The 22591-nt window shown below is 37.0% G+C and overlaps 1 protein-coding gene across 1 annotated transcript in view; it reads right to left on the bottom strand.

The window, feature by feature from the left end:
• The window catches only part of TRPC7 (transient receptor potential cation channel subfamily C member 7), a 283142-nt gene that overhangs the window by 11555 nt on the left and 248996 nt on the right, over nucleotides 1-22591 (bottom strand). Inside the window, exons 9-10 of the mRNA XM_051973682.1 lie at nucleotides 8732-8953; nucleotides 6958-7038 (exon numbers count right to left, since the gene is read on the bottom strand). Of these exons, the coding sequence (XP_051829642.1) occupies nucleotides 6958-7038; nucleotides 8732-8953 (303 nt within the window). The remainder of the gene's footprint in view (nucleotides 1-6957; nucleotides 7039-8731; nucleotides 8954-22591) is intronic.

The raw sequence follows: 22591 nt of genomic DNA, 5'->3' as shown, positions 1-22591 counted from the left end.
AATAGCCTGTCCTGTAGGGTTGTAAGGAATCCCAAATATATGATATATAGATAATTCCTGTAAGAACTGTTTTAATTTTTTTTTTTTTTTAGGTATATGAGGGTCCATTATCAGTCTTAATGGTGTGTGGGATATCCATAGAGACAAAACAATGAAATAGGTGATTTATTACAGTAGAAGCAGCTTCTCCTCATTGATATGCAGATACAAAGCCTAAATAAGTGTGAGCTGTAACATAAAGGAATGTTTTTCCCATATGTGTAACATCCATTTGCCATATATCATTTGACCTATAACCTCTGGGGTTAGTCCCCAGCCCTACAGGTCTTTGAGAATTATATGTTGGTACTGAGGAAACAAATTTATCCCTTTCCTCAGAGTGAAGGGGAATAGAGTAAAACCAATCTTTAATATTTATTATCTATAAGGGCCATTCCCTGGGGATCATATTTGGGGACAGCAAACATGCCTGTAAAGAACCCATGTATTCCAAGACTGACTTTACTTGTTTCAAATCCATTAACATTCTGCATTTGCCAGATTGTTTTTTTTTTAATAACAAATACTAGGGAGTTCCATGGCTGCATATTTCCTCAATGTATCCTAATTCTAATTTTTCTTGTACTAATTGATGTAGAGTGGCTGTAGTTTCTTTGGTCAGGGGCCATTGTTCCACCCATATAGGTGTTTTCATGAGCCCCAATGCCACTAAGTTGCTCAAAGTATGACTTTATGCTTGCTCCTGAAGCAGCCTGAGTGGCAATCAAACGAGTCCGTTCCAAAAATGCTGTCATCCAAAACACTGCCTGGCCTGCCTGTGCGAGTGCTTTCCAATATTGTGCCCGTGATATTGTTTCAAGTTGTAACATGAAAAGTGCTATGAGCCCATATTTATGAATTAAGTCCTTAAGCTGGGTTAGAACTTTAAAGGGAAGTAATTCATGTCTATGTCTTCTCTGCCCTGGATTAAAAGGTCATCCTCCTCTATAACAGGATATAATTCTTCTGTGTCTTCTCCTTGATCTCTAGCCTGTTGCAAAACTTTTTAAAGTGAAGATAAAGAATATAACTAATTATCTTTTGCTTTTTGTCTGCTAAGTGTTGCTGCGGTCTTTGTTTTATATTTCTGATCCTGCTTTTCCTCAGTTCTTATTTCATTTTTTTACATTAAAAGAGTCTTTACAGGTTGTACATTTGGATAGACACAATAATAGGGTGGGGCTGAAAGTAGCGAAGCGGGATAGGCCATTCAAAATCATCCTGTTCAGGCTTAGGAGAGGGACATCTACTACTAAAAGATGGGCCTGTCTGTGCTCCAACTGTAAATTTCCTGACTTCCTTTTCTGGTTCAGATTTCAGACTTTGTTTAATGAGATTATATATAGTAAAATGGCTTTTCTGTATTTCTTCTGGGCATTGCTTATCATAAGTGGTGAGCTGTTCACCATAAACAATCCCTCTATCAAACAGCCAACCTCAGGTAACCATGGATTTGTGAGCAATGTCTAGGAATTTCCTAATGTCTCCTAATTGAACTGTGCACCCCTGCTCTTTTACACATTTATATATACTCCTGAAATCTGCTTTCCTGTCAGAAGTGAGTAGGTTTCCTACTTTCTGCCCCATTAAGTTACTTAACCGTCTCTGTCACACTCTGACTGGTCCAGAAATAGCACAATTCTGTGGGCTCTCCCTCTGGAGTCCTTGTAGAGGTTGTCTTGACTACGCTACAGTGCTTGACTGTGAAGTGGTCACTCTGGCACTGGTCCAGATTCCTGTCCCTGTTCCAAAGTTCCAGTTGTTGTGACTGTCTTTTAAGAACTCAAAGCATACGAGCAAAGAGCTCCAGTTTATTATGCTGTATAGCCTTATTGATATACATTTTTGTAAGCATGATCAGTGTGTGAACAGTAGGCAATCCCCAATCACCATTCAGAGGGCTTTGCACATGCATGGTATCTGCCAGTGGGAGAAGAGACAATTCAGCAATTCAGCAGGTTACTCACAGGCAAGAGGCCCTGTCTAGGCATCCCTGCTTATGTAGCTACTGGCTGTGGCCCTTGAGTTACTCATTCCCATGATCACAAATCATTGCTCCTTGCTCAATAAGAGCGTTATTGCAATGTGGCAGAAACCTTATTGTGTATCAAAGACTGAGGTGACCTTGCTACTCCTTCTTGGTAGAATCCATACCCTTGCAATACACAAGCACTGATTAATGCACTATCAGGTAAATTCTCTCCCCTTTCTAACTTGTGTCAATAGAAATCCTTAAATGCATTTTATTGTATGAACTCTATTATATCCTTTATCTCACTTGCTCCTTGTTATAAAAAAGTCACATAATACGATACAACAAAACCTTAAGGATACCAGCTTAAAAAATATGCCTGGGAATTTTAAGAAGAAAGGTAATCTTAGTATTTTAATGTACATGGATAATGTTACATTTGCCTTACCCAGAATGATTTAGAAATTCTCAGTGCTAAAAAAACTAATAGACAAATTTAAATTAGACACCACCTGATGTGATTGATTGAATGAGTTTTCATTGTTTGCATTTGGTAGCTGCTTTGGAAGTACCCAGAATTTATTTCTAGAGAAATATTATGAGATGAGTGAGAGTTGAGAAAAGAATGAGGCCCAAATTACATAAATGATCGTAAAGAAGTAGATGAGGTATAATGTTCTTTTCTCTAAAAATATGATCATTCTTTGGGGGGGGGGCTTCTGGAAGCAGCCTTAGTTTCAGTACATGTAATAATCACCTCAAATGCAGCCAGGTGTTAAAATCCAAACCTTTATTTTTTTCTTCCAAGTCTTGTCTCTTTCCTTGGGCCCAGTTAGCTTTCTTAGAGGCCTATCTCCCTCCTTGGTTCAGAGAGCTCCTATTGCTAGTTCTTTGCCTCTTCCAGCTTCAGCCTTTCTTCTTCCAAAGCCTTCGTTCTGCCCAACTGACTCCTGGCTGAGGCTCTGAAAGCTTTTAGTGGGCTTGTCCTTTTATATGCTCTTTTAGAGATGTGAACTCAAAGGTTGACTCCTCCTCCGAGAGAGTGGGGATTGTGGGTTCCTGATTTGTGAATCTCCCTGACTTGTGAATTTCCTTGACTGAATCCTGACTTGTGAATCTCAAAGGCTAATGTGTGATCTAATGTGGGAACTCTTAAAATGTGAATTTAAGTACATAAGCATTGTTTCTATCAATTCCAGTGAGTTAGCACCTTGTTTCAAGTTGTGTCCCATAACAATGAGGCACTGTCATAACTGCCAGAAGTATGACAAATGTCTTTTACCTTGTGTTGAATTCAGGAAATTTTTTCATAGATATGTCATATTTTCTCCCTTACTCCCTTTCTCCCTAAACACCTAAGTTAAAAGGCAGGGACAGGAGTTTTCTTAGATAGTTTAAGTTTGAAGCAAGGATTGAGAGTAGTCAGAACATGAACAAAACAGTTTATTCTGAAAAGTCTTCTCTTGTCATTAGCCCATTCTTCATCATTATCTGAAAGCTCACTATTCCCACTTTCTAGACTGAGAAACATAGGGGAAGAAAGATTAAATAAAATGCCCAAAAGTGCTGGGAGGAAAACTACTTAGCCCTTGCGATTTCTTCTCACCTTTGCTCTGATATGAAGCCAAATTAATTTCTCTTTCTTCTTCTCTACATCCAAGTCCCTACATCCCTTTCCTGACACATTCAGTGAAGTGTGCTATGAAATGAGTTTTGCAGATTTAGTGATAACCTGGAGGCCTCACAACACAAACAAATTGGAAATTAAGACAGCCAAGTTGAAGGACCCTGATTCTCAATAATCAAAACTACAATTTTGGGGAAATTTACAGGTATATTAGCTACTCAATAAATGTTGACTAAGTTGAATTAAATGAAATCAGCTCACTCAGCAGGAAGGTGCTAAGAATGACAAGGTTTATGAAGGGTTGATTTCTGGGTCCCAAATAAATGTGAAACAGTGTTCATTACATGCTTCTGCTTTAAAGATTTTTACTGCACTTAGCCTGGGTTTTCTTAATTTGTAGAAATACAGTTTCTCTACCATCTCTAAATGACAAGTTAAAAAAAAAAGTTATTTGCCAACTGACAGAAGTATTTGGTTAGCAAGTGTCTCACAATCTGAATACATTTCAGATTGGGAATTGATCAATCCTAAGAACAAGACATAATTAGATCCCAGATTGATCAATTGCCAATCTGGAATGTATTCAGATAATGACATAAATGTTTTTATGATGTGCTGATTTTCAATTGTATATTAAATCCTTCTAATTGCTTAGCTGGCACCTGGCATGTTTAGGTATAATTAGTTAGAGCCTTGAGTTCACGATGAAGGCTATATCTATAATTACTCTCTTCAAGAAGCCAGTTGGATCAAGCTGGTGAGTGAAGCCTGAAAACTATCTGGGCTCAGATATACAATTGATTAGAGAAAATGGGAACAAATGAAATCTAAGATGACAGGCAGGAACCCTTGTCACTAACGTGTTTCATTTCCCTTTCTTCTGTTTTCTAATGACTCTAAGTAGAGTTGAAATGCTGGATTGGAATTCATGTCATGAATTCATGTGCAGTATACACATATTGAGAGGCAAATATTATCTCTGAGGATTTTGCTTTTTAGACTTAACATCTTCTTTTTCATTATGTCAGTAAAAGGAATATTTGTCATGAATTTCAGTTGTATGGCTAATGTAGACTTTTTGTCTGATGAAGTAGTTGAAGACACTCCATTTACTATTACTCTATTAGAACCACATTGTATTAGAGCTAGAAGGCATCTTAGAGATCCAGTCTACTTAGTCTCACTTCAGAGATACTATACTATAGTGGAGAAGATATTAGACCAGAAATCAGGAGACACCTGGCTTTGAATGCTACCCCAAGCATTTACTAGTTGTATGACACTGAGCAAGTCCTTTCCCTGAGCTCCAATTTCCTTATCTATAATATGAACCTAGTAATACCAGTAGTACTCTTCACTAAGTTATGGTAAGGATCAAACCATCTTAAGTTCATTGGTAAAAATTAAAAGAATATATGTGAGTTAATATAGTTACATTTTGTGGAAGGAGAAACTGAAGTTAGGCAAATGAGTAGAAAACTAGTATATAAACACAATATACCTACCCCTTGTTGTTAAGTTTACCTTCTTTCTCAAAACAAAAAATACAAATTCTTATGGAGATGTACAAAAAGCATAATTTATCAACTAACAAATTCATCAACAAGCAAGCACTTAAGTGCTAGGCATTGTAATAGGTGTTAGGAATAAAATAAAATGAAGTAAAAAATGAAATTTCATTTTCCTCAAGGAATTTATGTTGTATTGGGAATATTTAATAGAGGTATTAAAAGTAACAAGATAACCAATTGGCAGGATGTTGGAAGAAGTTTAAAAAAGAAAATCCATAACTTCATAATGGCACCCTGGATAATTAAATGTTAAATGAATTTTAGGGAAAATTTATTTTGAGAAGCAATGGTTATACTTATCATTTCTTGCAAAGGGTAAATCGGAGGTCTGAGCAAAACTTTGTTTTGGAAAAGATTCTCCATAAGATTTCCATAGTGAGGTTTAATAAATTTCTTTATTCAAATTCAGTACCTATACAACAGAACAATGTCTTTTATGTAAAGTGAGTTCCCCATGTACTGTTTTCAGATGTAAATTCAATGGTAGTAAATGCTAGCTTCTTACTGTGTTTTGTCCTTTTTGTTCAGGCCTTCAGCTTGACAGTTTAGACTATTTCCTTTAACATCATGCTGACAAGCAATAATTCCTTTCTGAAAGATATGACACTTTAGAGTGTCATATCTGAAGGTCAAGCCTGGGGAATAGCAGACATCATAATGAATTTCTCAGACCTAAGACCTGTCAGATTTGACTCGACAGCGACAAATGAAATCAGGTCAATGAATTTTTCATTTTTTCTCATCTTTCTTTTTTTCCTTGCTTCCCTCTCTCCCTATCTGTTCTTTCCTTCCTTCCTTCTTTCCTTTCTTCTTTTTTTTCTTTCTTTCCTTCCTTCCTTTTTTCCTTTCCTCCTCCTTCTTTCTTTCTTTCCTCCTCCTTCCTTCTTTCTTTCCTCCTCTTTCCTTCTTTCTTTCCTCCTCCTTCCTTCTTTTTTCCTCCTCCCTCCCTCTCTTCCTTCCTTCCTTCCTTCCTTTTCTCTTTCCTTTCTTCCTTCCTTTTCTTCTTCCTTTCTTCCTTTTCTCCTTTTTTCCTTCCTTTTTTCCTTCCTTCCTTCCTTCCTTCCTTCCTTTCTTCCTTGCTTCTTTTTCTCCTTCCTTCCTTTTCTCCTTCCTTCCTTCCTTTTCTTCTTCCTTCCTTCCTTTTCTCCTTTCTTCCTTTCTTTTCTCCTTCCTTCCTTCCTTTACTCCTTCCTTCCCTTCTTCCCTACTTCCCTCTATATAGGAATGAGAGGAAACTGATATGTGTCCATGAATATGAGATGAGGATCAGCTCTGGGACATACATCAATTCCAAGGCACTGTCTAAGACAGGCTGACACTTTCTTAATGCCAAGCTGAAGGTTATACATAAGCCTCTTCTTCTTTGGCCAGTGACATTGTCATCTATGTTTTAATAGCATATAGTCATCATCAAGTGCTTACTTCTTAAGGTTGTGAATATCAAATGAGATGATGTGTCAAATTTGCTTTGCACACTTTAAAGCAACATGTAAAGTTTAGTTAGCAGTAGTAGCAGCAACAAAAGTTATGATAAAAGCATGGTTGTGGATACACAATGTGGATAGAAATGCATTAATGTCCCTGGTATCAGGGAATAGGACTACTGCTATTTAGAAGAGTCTTATAGGCCATTATTAGATCAGTAGTGTCTTTGAATTGAATCTGTATAATAATGAACCACATTATTAATCAAGGCTTGTCTCACTCATGCTTGCACAACCCATTATTTCTTAGAAGAGGATTGTTACCTGATATCTTGTGGGCTTACTGAAGGTGCTCTTCATAGTAAGATTGTCAGGATTCCCCATACTGATCTGGTAGCGAGATTTCTGAAATAATAAATAGATTAGAACTTGAACATCATCTATCATGGAGCAAATTTCCTAAAAGAGCAATACATCAATGGTATCCTATGAGTATATCAGAAACCAGGACTATATATCCTTGTCAAGGAAAGAATATTGAGGCTAGCAATGGAGATATAGGGCATTGGAATCATTTATGCTAGTGTAGAGTCAAAATAATTATTCAGTTACCCAAATAGTGAGAGGGAAAATGAAATTTTGAGCACTTCTCAAAGCAAGAAAGATTGAAAAATGAAAAAAATTAAGTTCAGAAATTATGGAGGTTTCAGCTTCTCACTGGAAGTTGTGAGTAATGAATACACCATCCTATACATTTTCCAAATGAGGGTATATTTCCTTTATCCTATTCTGGGTACACACTATGACATGCCATAGATGAAAGAATTTGCCCAAATCTGAAATTACATTAGGGATTTCCAAACTATACAGATGTAAAATACTGCTGTTGATCTTTTAGTTTATATGATGCTTAGATAGAATAGTATCCCAGTCAGAAAGAATTTGCCAACTTCACATGCATAGTAAATGTAAAGAATGAAATTAAGTAGGTAGATTTGCTCTATGTATGATCTTCCATGCATGTGTCCTGCCTGCAGGTGTTTGCTGTGTAAAATTCCATCTACCCATGTTCCCTACATGTATACAATTCACTAGTTGACATTTATGTATTTCTAGGAGAGAATGTCCCCATTTAGGGGCAAAATATTTTATTACTATTTTTCTTACTATGCTATTTCATTACCTTTCTTTGATTTGAATTGATTGTGTCTTCTGGTTGACCAGAATGTTAAACTGGGGGTTTGTGTAATTGTTTTTAATGACAGAGAGGATGCATATCTCCTGGTTTTATGCTTTACAATATTGAAAATTGTCCATAAAAGCCTTGGGAACATATATGTATTTTTAATCGAAAGTAAAATAAAATAATTTTATTTTTGCTCTGAGAATTTCATGATACTTCTCAGATAACTTAAAGCATTATTATAAGTATCTGAGTCTTTTCATATAGGAATATACACATATGCATACTTATATATACATACATATAGGTACACACATATACATAGTCTAGTTCTAGCAATATTTAAACATAATAGACCATCATACTACAAGGTATCATTTGAAGGACTCTGGAAACCTTCCCCTAACTTCTATTCGTTGGCCTCTCACAATGCCTCCAATTTTTGACATTGTAATTCCTGTCTAGGGTTAAGATCCTTCTTGTGTCTCCAGAAGGAAGGGAGGAAAGCAGATATGAGAGGAGTGCCACTATAAGACACCTTGGGGAATCAAGGGACCCAGGAGACTGGGAAGAGAGAGCACAAACATGGGCAATAGTAGAGTTGACAGGCTATCAGAGACAAGCTTCTGTGACTAAAGCTTTGCCAGATTTCTACTCTGATAATATAATACTATAAACCATTTCTCACTTTCCGCAAATGCTTCTTCATATTCTCTAATTATCTTTTTAACCAGAGTTGATTTGGATTAGGGTCTGATCAATGCTGAGGAAACTAGGAACAGGTCTTTTATCTCCTTGCAGGCTTTAGTTCTTTTTGTCCATTATTTTATTTTATCACATCTATATCAAAAGCACAAACACACACACAAAACAACCTCCCAATCCTCTAACTACCAAAATGAAGTCATCACCTACCCTCAGCTTAGAATTCAGCATGCCCATTTCAAGGTCATTTTCACAGCTTTTGGCCTTGGATTTGCAGAGTTTTATGAGGCACATTTTGATTCTCATTATGAGATAATAAAATGATTTAGGACTTGGCACTAGGTTAAAAGGAGCAGGTAGAGTCCGACCTTCATCAAAATAAGATAACCAAAGCTTAGCTCGGGCAAACTTCCACTCCACATCTGCATCCTCCTGTGAGAGAGGTAGGGAAAAAAAGACTCCATCATCAAAAACAAATATTTAGTATTCTCAATTCCACTAAATTTGGAAGTGGTTGGATGTAAAAGTTATAGTTGGATATAAAATATATTTTGGCATAGTTAAGCTGGTAATCAGAAAACCTGGGTTCACTTTTTTCTTCCACTAACCTATTTTATGACAGTGAGCATATCATTTCTCTCTGGGCCCCAGCTTCATCATATGCCAGATGGAGAATCTGGACTAAACAATTACAAATAACATTTATAATTTAACTTTTTCATTTTGCATTATCATTAAATGCATTATTTTCATGACAAATAAAACCTGACCCTCTTTGCTAGACATTCTTAGTCAAGGACTGTGTATCAGTGATAATAGAGACTGACTGGAATCAGAAGACTCAAGTTCTATTGTAACAGTCCTTCTGGTCAAAGCTGGACTAACTTAATTGCAGGTTACCTATGTGATCTTATCCTATTCACTTAAATTCCCCAAGTTTTGGTTTCTCACTTTCAAAATGAAGGGAGTAGACCAGGTGGCCTTTGAGCTACTTTCCAATTCCACCTATTAGGTTTTGATCCAGCCAGACTATGTATTATTTATGGAATATTTCCCATTTTTTCTGTACTTATGTTTTTTGCTTTCTCCAGGAATGCTGATCCTCCAGTTTTATACTTGAAATAGCTTTCCATTCTTCTCCTTCCTTCTATTTCTACTAGAACACTTAGTTGGTTCTCTGGCCTCTTACAGCAGGAATCAAGGTAGAACTAGAATGACTTCCTGAAGCTTTCCAAGACATATGCTACACACCACACACTTCTCAGATTGCCTATGATGGCAGGAAAAGATAATGATAAATATTGGAGAGGAGTTGAAAAACTGGGACACTAATACATGGTTAGTGGATTTGTGAACTTTTGCAACCGTTCTAGAGAGCAATTTGGAACTATGCCCAAAGTGCTATCAAATTGTTCATACTTTTTGATCTAGCAGTGTCTCTACTGGGCCTGTATCCCAAAGAGATCATAAAGGAGAGAAAGGGACCCACAGGTGCAAAAATGTTTGTGGCAGCTCTTTTTATAGTGGCAAGGAACTGGAAACCGAATGGATGCCCATCAGTTGGGAAATGATTGAATAAGTGATGGTATATAAATGTTGTAGAATATTATTGTTCTATAAGACATGATCAGCAGGATGATTTCAAAAAGGCCTAGTGATATTTGCATGAAGTGAGTAGAACCAAGAGAATTTAACTTTTTTTTTTTAAACAATGATATGATTCAGGCTGATTCCAATAAACTGTGATGTAGAGAGCCCTCTGCATCCAGAAAGAAGACTATGGGGACTGAATGTGGGTCACAACATAGTATTTTCACCTTTTTGTTTGTTATTTGCTTGCTTTTTGTTTTCTTTCTCATTTTTTTCTTTTTGAGCTGATTTTTCTTGTGCAGCATGATAATTATGGAAATATGTATAGAAGATCTGGACATGTTTAATATACATTGGGTTACTTGCTATCTAGGAGAGTGATTGGAGGAAAGGAGAAAAAATTTGGAATACAAGGTTTGACAAGGGTGAATGGAAAACTATATTTGCATATATATATTTTTTAAAATAAAAAGCTATTATTTTTTAAAAAGTAACTTGGATACTGAAAAGAACTAGAAGGCAAACAACATAGTAAACATCCTGAATCTGCCATTAAATAGTTTCTATACTTGAAAAAACGTGATACCATTCTCCAATTGATTAAAAATGGTCAAAGGATATGAACAGACAATTTTCAGATGAAGAAATTGAAACCATTTCTTGTTATATGAAAAGATACTCTAAATCACTATTGATCAGAGAAATGCAAATTAAGACAACTCTGAGATATATTACACATTTATCAGATTGGTTAAAATGACAGGAAAAGATGACAAATGTTGGAGGGGATGTGGGAAAACTGGAACATTAATACAAGGATCCACCCATTCTGGAGAGCAATTTGGAACTATGCTCAAAAAGTTATCAAACTGTGCATAGTCTTTGATCCAGCAGTGGTTCTACTGGGCTTATATCCCAAAGAGATCTTAAAGGAGAGAAAAGGACCCATATGTGCAAGAATGTTTGTGGCAGCCCTTTTTATAGTGGTAAGAAAGTGAAAACTAAGTGGATGCCTATCAGTTGGAGAAGGACTGAATAAGTTATGGTATATCAATGTTATAGAATATTATTGTTCTATAAGAAATAATCAGGAGGATGATTTCAGAAAGGTCTGGAGAGTTTCATGAACTGATGTTAAGTGAGAAAAGTAGAACCAGGATTTAATTGTAAATGGCAACAGCAATATTATGTAATGATCAATTCTGATGGATGTGGCTCTTCTCAACAATGAGATGATTCAGGTCAATTCCAATAATCTTGTTTTGATGAGAACCATCTACACTCAGAGAGAAGAATTTGGGAACTAATTATGGACCATAGCATTTTCATTTCTTTTGTTGTTGTTTGCTTGAATTTTATTTTCTTTCTCATTTTTTTCCTTTTTTTGATCTGATTCTTCTTGTGCAGCAAGATAATTGTATAAATACATATGCCTATATTGGATTTACATATATATATATATATATATATATACACACACACACACACACACACACATATATATATATATAAAATTTTTAACCATGTTTAACATATATTGGATTACTTGCCATCTAGGGGAAAGGGGTGGGGGGATGAGGGAGAAATTGGAACACAGGGTTTTGCAAGAGTAAATAGTGAAAAATTATCCTTGCATATGTTTTGAAAATAAAAAGCTTTAATAAAAAAAGAATATTGAACTTTGAGTAGCTGTCAGCCCCCTCTTATTTACCTGGGAAAAATATTCATAGACTATTAGAATTGAATGAGATCTTAGAACACAGACCATGGAATTTCAGAGCAGAAAAGGAACCTTAGAAATAAAGTTGGAGATGGCAAGTACATAGAATATATAATGTCATATTTAGAACATAGCATGTGCATGGAAAGTTAAGAACTAGAAGGCACTATGGAACATAGATTAAAGAGTCCCAAAAATTAGAGACATGGAATGTTATAGCTAGAAGGGCAGGGATCCTCAAACTTTTTAAATAGGGGGCCAGTTCACTGTCCCTCAGACTGTTGGAGGGCCGGACTATAGTAAAAAAAAAACAACTTTGTTTTGTGGGCCTTTAAATAAAGAAACTTCATAGCCCTGGGTGAGGGGGATAATCATCCTTAGGTGCCGCAACTGGCCCGCTGGCCGTAGTTTGAGGACCCCTGCTGCTTAGAGGATCAAACTCCCATGTGCTTGGGAGTTTGACAGCCATATTCTTTTTTTTTGTAAAGTATTACTGAAATACAGAACTTTGGATATGAAAGAACTATCAGCAACCATTTAGTGCAACACAACCCAGAAAGAATTCTCTCTTAAAATGTAACTGACAAATGGCTCTTCTATCTTTTTCTTGAAGAACTCCAGTTAGAGGGAAAATTTCACTTTCAGGGGTAGTGCTTTCTACTTTTGGATAGCTCTAATTATTTGAAAGTTTTTCCTTTTATCTATGGTCCAAGTTCTGCTGATTCTGCCATTTGCAACCAAAAAGAACAAGTTGAAGTGTTCTTCCATAAAACATGACCATCTTTTAAACCTTGGAAGTCAGCTGTTGGATCCTGCATCTCCATTCCCCCCAAGTCTTCTCTTCCCCAGGCTGAATACCTCAGTCCTTCCAACTGATCTTTATGTAATATGGCTCCATTTGCTCTCCTTTGAACATTCTTCTTTGTTGTGGTACAGGAGCCACCTGCCAATGGCTGCTGGAGGTCTATCTCAGACCTGTAGAATGGATCTCTTCATGTGAGAGGATGATGATGATACAAGGAGACTGAGAGGCAGTTGCATTCTCTCACTTCTCCACTGAGAGGCAGTTGCTGTTCTATGACCTCTCTCCTCTTCCCTCTTGCCTCCAATTTATTTCATTCCCAGTTAACAAGGAACAGCTGCAAAGGCTGCTTTGTAACTCTTTCAAGTTTTGTGATCCACAGCTGTGGAGGCACTTGGAGAATTGATCTGCCCCTTTACTTAGGCATGGTCCTTAATACTTCTCATCATTGACATTCTTAAATTGTGGCATCTAGAACTAATCACAGCATTAATTGTAAAATGCTACCTTTTCATGTAGCTTAAGTCTTTTTTGGCTGCCATCTTATTTATGTTATTTGTTCATATTGAATTGTTCACTTAAACTTCACATCACTTTCAGATAAAGTGCTATCTAACTATGCCTCCATCTTATACTTGGAAATTGACTTTTTCAACTTATATGTAAGATAATACTTATATATTAAATTATGCCTTGGTAGATTTGGCTCATTGTTCTAACCTGTCAATATTTTGATAATTCTACCTATGCTATTTGATATGTTAGTTATCATTCCCAATTTTGTGACATCTGAAAATATTATGAACATATTATCTATGATTTTATTCAAGTAACTGATTTTAAACTATCAAATAACATAGGCCCAAATATAAGCCCTTTGGGGAAATGTCTGGAGATCTCAATCCAAGTTGAAATTCAATTATTAACAATTCTCTTTAGAGAAAGTAATTCAACCAGATCTGAATCCACTGCATTGTTCTAGTCCAAATATTTCCACATTTTTCATAAGGATAAAATGAGAAAATTTGTTAAAGGCATTGTCAATATCTTGACAACAGTAAATTGTAAGTATAGTTTTGCTGTAGAGGGCTGGAACTTTGAAAAGGTGTACTTGAATCAAGGACAGCAGGATGCTTATAGTTAAGCATCTACTCAGTGTGAGATAATGGTTCTCTAAGCATATACTTAATGTGATATGATGATGTAATGACTCTCCTAACAGTGTGCTGGAGTGATATAATCTTATTGAGGCATTTGAGGGAGACTCTCAGCCACAGACACAGAAGACTCTCAGCCACAGATAAAGAGAAGACTTGAGACTCCAGATTCCAAACTTTGGACTCCATCTTTGACCAGCCTCATGATGGTTGTCCTGACTTCATCTTTTTTCCACCTAAAGACCAAGACCTGTCCAGAAAGCTAGCCCGGACATTAGATTTTGGCACCTAAATGCAGGGCCTCAGAAACGCAGGGCTTTGCAAAGCAGGGCACAAATCCAATTCAACCGACATGATCATAAACTCAATAGACAAGTCCCTGTGACCTGGAAAAAGTGTAAGTATAAAAATAGACTACCAAGAAACTTTGGTAAGGGCTAAACTAGTTACTTTTGTTTTCAGCTGAAATAGAGCAAATAGTAAGAAAAGAGCTTCTCCCACCTCAAGAGAAGATGTGTAGAATGCATACTTAAGTTAATAAAGAAGCAAAGTTTGTTGGTAACTTGGAAGTAGATCGCTGGACTCTTAAATATATTAGAGCATGTCTCCTTGGCTATCTAAGGAAGAAAAATTAGAGCCAGCTATGTGGGAAATAGTAGGAGAGAAACTAATTGAAATATTATGAAGCTATGGGTTAAATTCAATTCTTGAGGAAATATTCCTTATGTACAATATAATACAATTGGCTTTAAAGAATCCCATAAGTTCTAAAAAAAGGAAAAGTTTTAAGGTGGACAGCCAGACAAGGAAGTATGAGGAGAAAGAGCAGGTATGTGTGTGGGGAGGAATGGTACTGACAAAGCAGCTAAAAAGCATGGAGAAATGGATAAGAAAGGAGTTAAGTACAGCACTGATGAACTTAAAGGGTGTGGTGCTTCTCACTTTCATAGCTTAGAGCAGGAGCCCTTACCACATTCCCTGTCTCCTGACCATCCTCTCTCAATTTCTTGTCTTCATGGGTAGACATAGGAGGAGGAGTGAGAAGGGCAGTGACATCATCAGCACTACCCATGCAGCAGCTTACAAAAGGCACTAATTAAAGTTAAAGAGGAAAGGCAGGATACATCTGATTTGAGAATAGAAGCATATCCTGTGATTGAAGAGTTTGACTCTTCAGGTCAAGAAAAAAGAAGATACACTCCCTTTAATCTGGAAATGATCAAAGATCTGAAAAAGGCTTCCCTCTTTATGGATCTACATCATTTTATGTTAAGATGTTATTAGGGAATTTGGCTTTTGAAATTTTAACCCTTAATGATTGGAAATCTCTAGTAAGGACATGTTGAGAACCTGTACAAAACTTGTTGTGGCTTTCTGAGTATAGTGAATTCTGTAGAACACAAGCCTAATGAAATAGGCAACCTGGGGTTAATATGCCAGTTACCTTTGACCAACTAACAGGTGTAGATCCTTATGCTAACACTTTAGTGCAGATTGATTACCCTTTGACAGCATATAAGCAAATTGCTTCTGCTGCTATCAAAGCATGGGGCACCCTCCCAGGAAGACAAGATAGAAGGGAAGCCTTCACGAAAACAGCACAAGGTCCAAATAAACCCTTTGCTGATTTTGTGGAACATCTGCAGAACAGCTGCAGAACTATTGGAGAAAATGTAGCAACAGAAATTATGATAAGACAACTTGCTAAGGAAAATGCTAATGAGATTTGTAGAAGAATTATCCTAGATCTACACAAGGATGTTTCTTTAGAAGAGATCATAAGATGCTGTGCCACAGTGGGCACAAATACCTTTTATACCCAGGCTATGATGCAGACTTTTCAAGATCTGAACATGGGAAGACAGGGTTCCTTTTGGCAAAGTATTTCCTGAGAGACTCATCAATGCTTTCAATGTGGTAAAGTAGGGCATTTGAAAGCTCAATGTTGGCATAAAGATAGAATGAAAAAATAGGATGAGAGAACAAGATTCAAAACCCCATGTCCACCCTGCAACAAAGGCTTCCATTGGGCATTAGAATGTAGATTGCCTCAAGGAAATGGGAAGCTGTTGGAATCTTTACAAACTGTCAAGTCATTAGAGTGGATAGAGACAATAATTAGCTAATTTAGCATGGTTCAGTATCATTGATCTGATCTTACAAGGAGATGTTTTGGTTCAGAACCTGAAACAAGGTACTAAATAGAGCTAATAGAAACAATGCTTGTGCTCATACCTTTAGAGAGCTCATATAAGCAAGAAGTATTTAAGTACTCATTGGAGTTCACAAGTATGGGAGATTCACAAAGTAAACTTTGTAACTTTGTGAATTCACACCTCCCCTGAAGCTCTTAGGACCAGAGAGCACTCTGGGAGAAATCCCATAATCCTTCTCTTGAAGAAGGAGCATAAATAGAGCTTCAGTGAGCCCAGTCAGAGAATTCAGCTGAAGATTGAGAAGGGAGCATCAGTTCAGTTGAGAAGAAGCACTCTCTCGGAGGTGCAACCAGATTCATCTTCATCTCACACCAGTGTGGTGGCTGGGCTCCTGCACTTCCCCCTCTGAGACCAAGCTGGTCTGAAAGGCTCTCCAGAAAGCTAGCCGAGCCCCAAGTGAAGGAGACAAGAGATTCATTCCATCTTCCACCTTTGTGCTGGCTGGAGGCTGAAGAAAGCAGAGGCAGAAGCAAAGGACAAAGCAAAGAAGCAAGAACTCTTAGAACCAAGGAGAGAGAGAGGCTTCTAAGAAAACTAACCGTGCTATATTGAAGGACACAATAAAAGATCTGAACTTTTATCACCTGGCTGCATTTGGGCTGATTATTACTTTCAACTGAAACTAAGGCTGCCTCCAGAAAACATCCCCAAAAAATTCGCTCCCAGAGATAACCATTATATTATTTTAAAGAAGAAAAACAAAAAACTTAAAGAAGTGAGGCAAGGTTCTAGGGCCCCAGGCAAAAAACACCTGGGGCACGATGGCGGCCAATGTTACACCCAGAGCATCTTTAGAAGCTCAGTACTCCAACATGATCAATCAGCCGATAAGCAACCTGATTGGAGAAAGGAATTACAATTAGGGAGAATAGAGTTGTATGCAGCTGGAACTACTGAGATATCCCCTGGAGAAGTGAAACCTGTTCCTGTCCAGCTTATAGATCCCTTACCTCCAGACACAATAGGCTTGACCCATTTCACCTCCTGAGAGTGCTTACAAAACAGTGTCCATCTATACACTGATTTAGGAAACTGGGGAATGTGTAGCTAATATCCCAGTCACTAGTACAGATAGACAATGTGTGACTTATCACCCAGGAGAAGTAATAATATCAGTAGCACCTGAAATTAGTGCTACTCTTTTGAGATGCATATTTGAAGGTGCAACAGAGTTTTTACTCCTTTTGTAGTAAATAAAATCCCTATCAATCTATGGGAAAGAGACATTTTATAATAATTAGGATTACAAATGAGTACTTTGTCTTTTTAGGCAAGGCAGCTGTTGAAGGCCTGCTTGTACTCTCACCTGTTCCCATTCAATGGAAAACTGATACATCACTGTGGGTAGAACAGTGCCCCTTACAAAATAAAGAATTCAGGCCTTATTAGATATAGTACAAGAGCAACTTGACCAAGGACACTTACAACTTTCTCTAAGTCCTTGGAATTCCCCTGTATTTGCTGTAAAAAAAAAAAAAAAGAGAAGAAAGAAAGAAACCTGGAAAATGGAGGATGTTGACTGATTTAAGAAAAGCAAATGAACAGATGAAAACTATGGGAACTCTTCAGCCTGGCCTTCCATCTCCTACTCAATTGCCTAGAGAATGGCCTCTTTGGGTTACAGACATTAAGGAATGTTTTTATTCTATCTCTCTGGATAAGGAGGATACGAAGAGTTGCCTTTTCAGTACCCAGTGTTAATTTAGCTGAGCCTTATAAAAGACATTAATGGACAGTTTTGTCATGGGGAATGAAAAATAGCCTTACTATGTGTCAAAAGTATATTGCTGCTGCTCTTACTCCAGTAAGAAAAGCATTTCCAAAAGTTATGTTGTTACATTCCATGGATGATATCTTGGGGTGTGCACCTGAGAAGCAAATGTTAGAAGCATGTCTACAAAAGACCATAGAAACACTAAGGAACTACAAATTGCATTTAGCTCCAGAAAAAATTCAAAGACATGCTCCATTCCAATATTTAGAAAATGAAATATATCCTAAGGTGCTCACAGTACAAAAACTTTCTTTAAGAACAGAAAAGTTGAACACCTTAAATGACTTTCAGAAATATCAGGAGATATCCAATGGATGCATCCAGTGTTAGGCTTAACTCCCTATCAATTACAATCATTATATGACATTTTAAGAGGAAACACTGCTTTAAACTCACCACGCCAGCTTACAAAAGAAGATCAAGAGGTTCTGAGAAAAGTTGAACTGGCTTTATCCAATATGGTTGAAAGTTACTCAAAAACTCTTGAAAATATCAGTTTTTGCTACAAAAGAGGGACCTACAGCAGTCCTTCATCAAGTGTGATAGAGTGAGTGAATCTTCCAGCTCAACCAGACCAAAGCCTTACTCTTTACCCAGTGCTTGTAGCTAGAATTTTATTACAGGCCATTAAGAGAATAGTACAATTATCTGGGATAAGACCTGACAAGATATACCCCTTTTATACCAATGCAATTAATATATGCTGTGAAATCATCCCAGAGTGGCAAATTTTATTGGCCTCAGCTCCAAATTTTACACACAGATCTCCATTAAAGATAACCTGGCTATTACATATTTGGCAATAGATTTTTGATGAAAAGGTGTTTACAGATGCATCCAAACATAATATTTGTGCTATATACTCTCATGGCTTAATTATAAAGAGAATAGTTAGAACTCCTTTTCAGTCCACTCAGCAGGATGAATTGTATGCAATCATGCTAGCTCTTAGTTATTATCCAGGAGATGTAAATATAATATCTGATTCAACCTATTGTGGTTGAAAGAATTGCCACATCCCAAATAAAATTTGCAGCTTCTAATATATGTCATCTCTTTACGGAATTTCAATAGTAAGTGAAAAAGCATCCAGGTAAGATAGTCGACTTCCAGGTCCTATTTTTGATGGAAATTCAAAGGCAGATAGCCTTTTAACCATGTTAGCCAATACTCCTTTATTTCAGGCAGCCCAAGAATCTCATTCTAAATATCATTAGGCTGCACGAGTTTTATGTTTGCAATTTGGGATAACAAAAGAGGAAGCTAGGAGCCTAGTAAAAGATTGTACAGCTTGCCTTCCTTTCCATGCTCCTACTCTCTCTCCAGGAAAGAACTCTTGTGGTTTGAGACCCAATGAAATTTGGCAAATGGATGTGAACCATTATAAATTTTTTGGTTGTCTGTCTTTTATCCATGTAGTAGACACCTTTTCAGGATTTACTTTTTTTTTAATTTTTAATTTTATTTTATAATAACTTTTATTGACAGAACCCATGCCAGGGTAATTTTTTTTTACAACATTATCGCTTGCACTTGCTTTTGTTCCGATTTTTCCCCTCCCTCCCTTCACCTCCTCCCCTAGATGGCAAGCAGTCCTATATATGTTAAATATGTTGCAGTATATCCGAGATACAATATATGTTTGCAGAACCAAACAGTTCTCTTGTTGCACAGGGAGAATTGGATTCAGAACATAAAAATAACCCAGGAAGAAAAACAAAAATACAAATAGTTTACATTCATTTCCCAGGGTTATTTCTTTGGGTATAGCTGCTTCTGTCCATCATTGATCTATTGAAACTGAGTTAGGTCTCTTTGTCAAAGAAATCCACTTCCATCAGAATACACAGGATTTACTTTTGCAATACCAGCAGCAAAAGAGACAGCCTGAGTGGTCACTGAATTCCTTATACAAGCTTTTGCAATTATGGGTGTGCCACAAGCAATAAAACCAGATAATGGACCTGCATATACTTCTAAACATTTTGCACACTTTTGTGCACAGTATCAGATTTTACACACCACTGGCATACTTTTTAATCCTCAAGGTCAATTTCAAGGTAGAGAGGAGAAACAGAGACATCAAGGCGTTCCTCCAAAAACAAAAGAAAGGGGGAACCACAGGTAACCCTAGAGAACTTTTAAGTCAGGGATGGGGTGAGCATCTCCTTTTTAGTGTTTTCACCTTCCTTCCTGAGAAGTCAGGGAGGGTGTGACCACCTATGTTCTAAAACAAAAGAAAGGGGGAGATGTAGCAGGCTCTCTACTCTGAAAAGTTGTATTTGAATCAAAGACAGCAGCGTGCTTACAATCAAGCACCTACTCAGTGTGAGATAATAGTTATTTAAACATATATTTAATGTGATATGGTGGTGTAATGGCTCTCCTAAGAGTTGGCACGTGCTCAGTGTGCTAGAATGATATAGTGGTATTGAGGCATTTAAGGGAGGCTCTCAGCCACAGGCACAGAGAAGACTGAAGACTCCAAATTTCACCTTCTGGACTCCATCTTTGCCTCATTTCCCTGTTTTAATACTTACAGAAACATAAATGAGAGTAATCTGACATAAGATGCCCTTGATAAAGTCATACTGGGTTTTCATGACCAGTGCTTCTTATTTAAATGTGTTCATCAACCATCTCTTCAATAATAAATTCTGGAATTTTTCCAGGAATCAGAATGAAAAAACTCATTAAATAATTTTTTCAAATTCTCTTCCTCCCCTACCATCTCCCTTCCTCCCTTCTTCCCTTCCTTTCTTTGCTTTCTTTTATCCCTTCTTCCCTTCCTCCTTTCCTCTCTTCTTCCTTCCTTCCTTCCTTCCTTCCTTCCTTCCTTCCTTCCTTCCTTCCTTCCTTCCTTCTTTCTTCCTTCCTTCCTTCCTTCTTTCCTTTTCCTTCCTCCTTTCCTTTTTCATTCCTCCCTTCCTCCTTCCCTCCCTTTCTTCCTTCCTTCCTCCCTCCCTCCCTTCCTTCCTTCCTTCCTTCCTTCCTTCCTTCCTTCCTTCCTTCCTTCCTTCCTTTCTTAGCTCTCTTTAATCAGAAGAATGTTTTTCTTCAATCTTATATACTGAGGTCATTTTTCACAAATTTTTCAGATGTTCTGATTGGTACAACACTTGTATCTGACTGTTTTTTTTAGTACCTGAAGATGTCACTCATCCAGGCCAAGTGACTGAAACTCATTAAGGGCATCTAGGCACTCTCCTGCTATTAGATCTTACTTGTCTTGGGTAACAATGTATTATTAGCCATTTTTGTTTTGTCCTTTCTAGTACAAAGGTTATTTTTCTTGGCCAAAAAAAATGGAAGTAAAATAAGAATGGAGTAGCTTAGCTTTCAGTGCCCTATTTTTCCTAAATATTTGTCCTATTCCTTCTTTGATTCTCTTCTCTTAACCAATATTGCTGAAACAAAGCAAACATACAGAACCCCCCCAAAAAACCCTCAGCTTTTTCTTCTAGCCTCAATTCATTCTGAGTCTATACTTTTAGAAAAGTATCTAATTCATTGCTTTTGTCTTCAGCTTCCATTGTTTGCTCTTGCTTTTATTTCATATATACATATACATACATATATACACATATATACATACATATATACATATATATGTATACACACACACACACACACACACACACACACACACATATATATATATATATATAATTTATTAATCTTAAATGACTTGTCCAAAATCATACACATAGTGAATATCAACTATCTGAGGTTGGATTTGAACTCAGGCCCTCCTCACTCTAGAGCTGGTGCTTTACCCACTGTGTCACCTAGCTGCCCCTCTTGTAGGTGTCTTTTAAAAGTACAACTGGGGTCAGTTAGTGCCATGCTCAATGACATTAGCAAATAAGTTGTTCAAATTCAAATCCATGGCAGCTAACTCTAGACAGAAAGAGCTGCTCTTTCTCTTTCTCATGTTGAAGTGGTAATGTCTGCTTTCTCAAATCTAAAATGATGGGGGTAAGGACATAAAATCAGAGTTTTGGGTGATACTGAATCTTCAAATACTTCAATAGATGCCTGAAGTTACTGATATGGGGACTCCCTTTAAGGTACAATCTATACATATGTTGTGTCTCTTGCCCATGTCTTTCTATAATTCCTCCATAGAAAGGTTATCCAATTTGGGCTTTGCTGAATGCTTGCATTTCTTTCTTGGGTCCAGCTGGGGGCATTGGGGAGGAAGGATGAAAAGGGAACATGAACCCTAATCCTGAACCCTCCATTAAGATATAATTGAATATTATAGAATTATACTGGTGGAAGACTATATATCACCTAGCCTATCTCTTATTTTTAGAGAGAAGGAAATGAATTCATATATAGTGACTTGCTCAAAGACATATAGAATATTATGGAGAAACTTGTGTCTCCTGACTCCTAGGATAAGACTCTGTCTATTCATGCTATTTGGATATAACTTTTGTTGAAGCTGAACATAGTGAATACAGAGCCTGACCTGGAGTTAGGAAGATCCGAGTTCAAATCTAGCCTTGATCATTTACTTGTGTGACTAGGTAAGCTAATTAACTTCTGTTTGCTTCAGTTTTCTCATCTGTAAAATGGAGATAATAATAACACCTCCTTCCCAGAGTTGTTTTGAGAATCAAATGAGATAAAACTTGTAATGTGCTTAGCACAGCACTTGACACAGAGTAAGTGCCATTTAAATGTTAGTTATTACTGTTATAGTAATGATATTAGTATCATTAGTATAACAGATTCCTTCTTGATAGTCTGTATATTTTTTTTCTTGCATTTTTGGATGTTGAAGCACCAAAAAGAGCCAGGAG

This window comes from Antechinus flavipes, chromosome 2 (genome assembly GCF_016432865.1).
Source record: "Antechinus flavipes isolate AdamAnt ecotype Samford, QLD, Australia chromosome 2, AdamAnt_v2, whole genome shotgun sequence".
NCBI lineage: Eukaryota > Metazoa > Chordata > Mammalia > Dasyuromorphia > Dasyuridae > Antechinus > Antechinus flavipes.
This window is presented reverse-complemented; position numbering and strand designations above follow the sequence as displayed.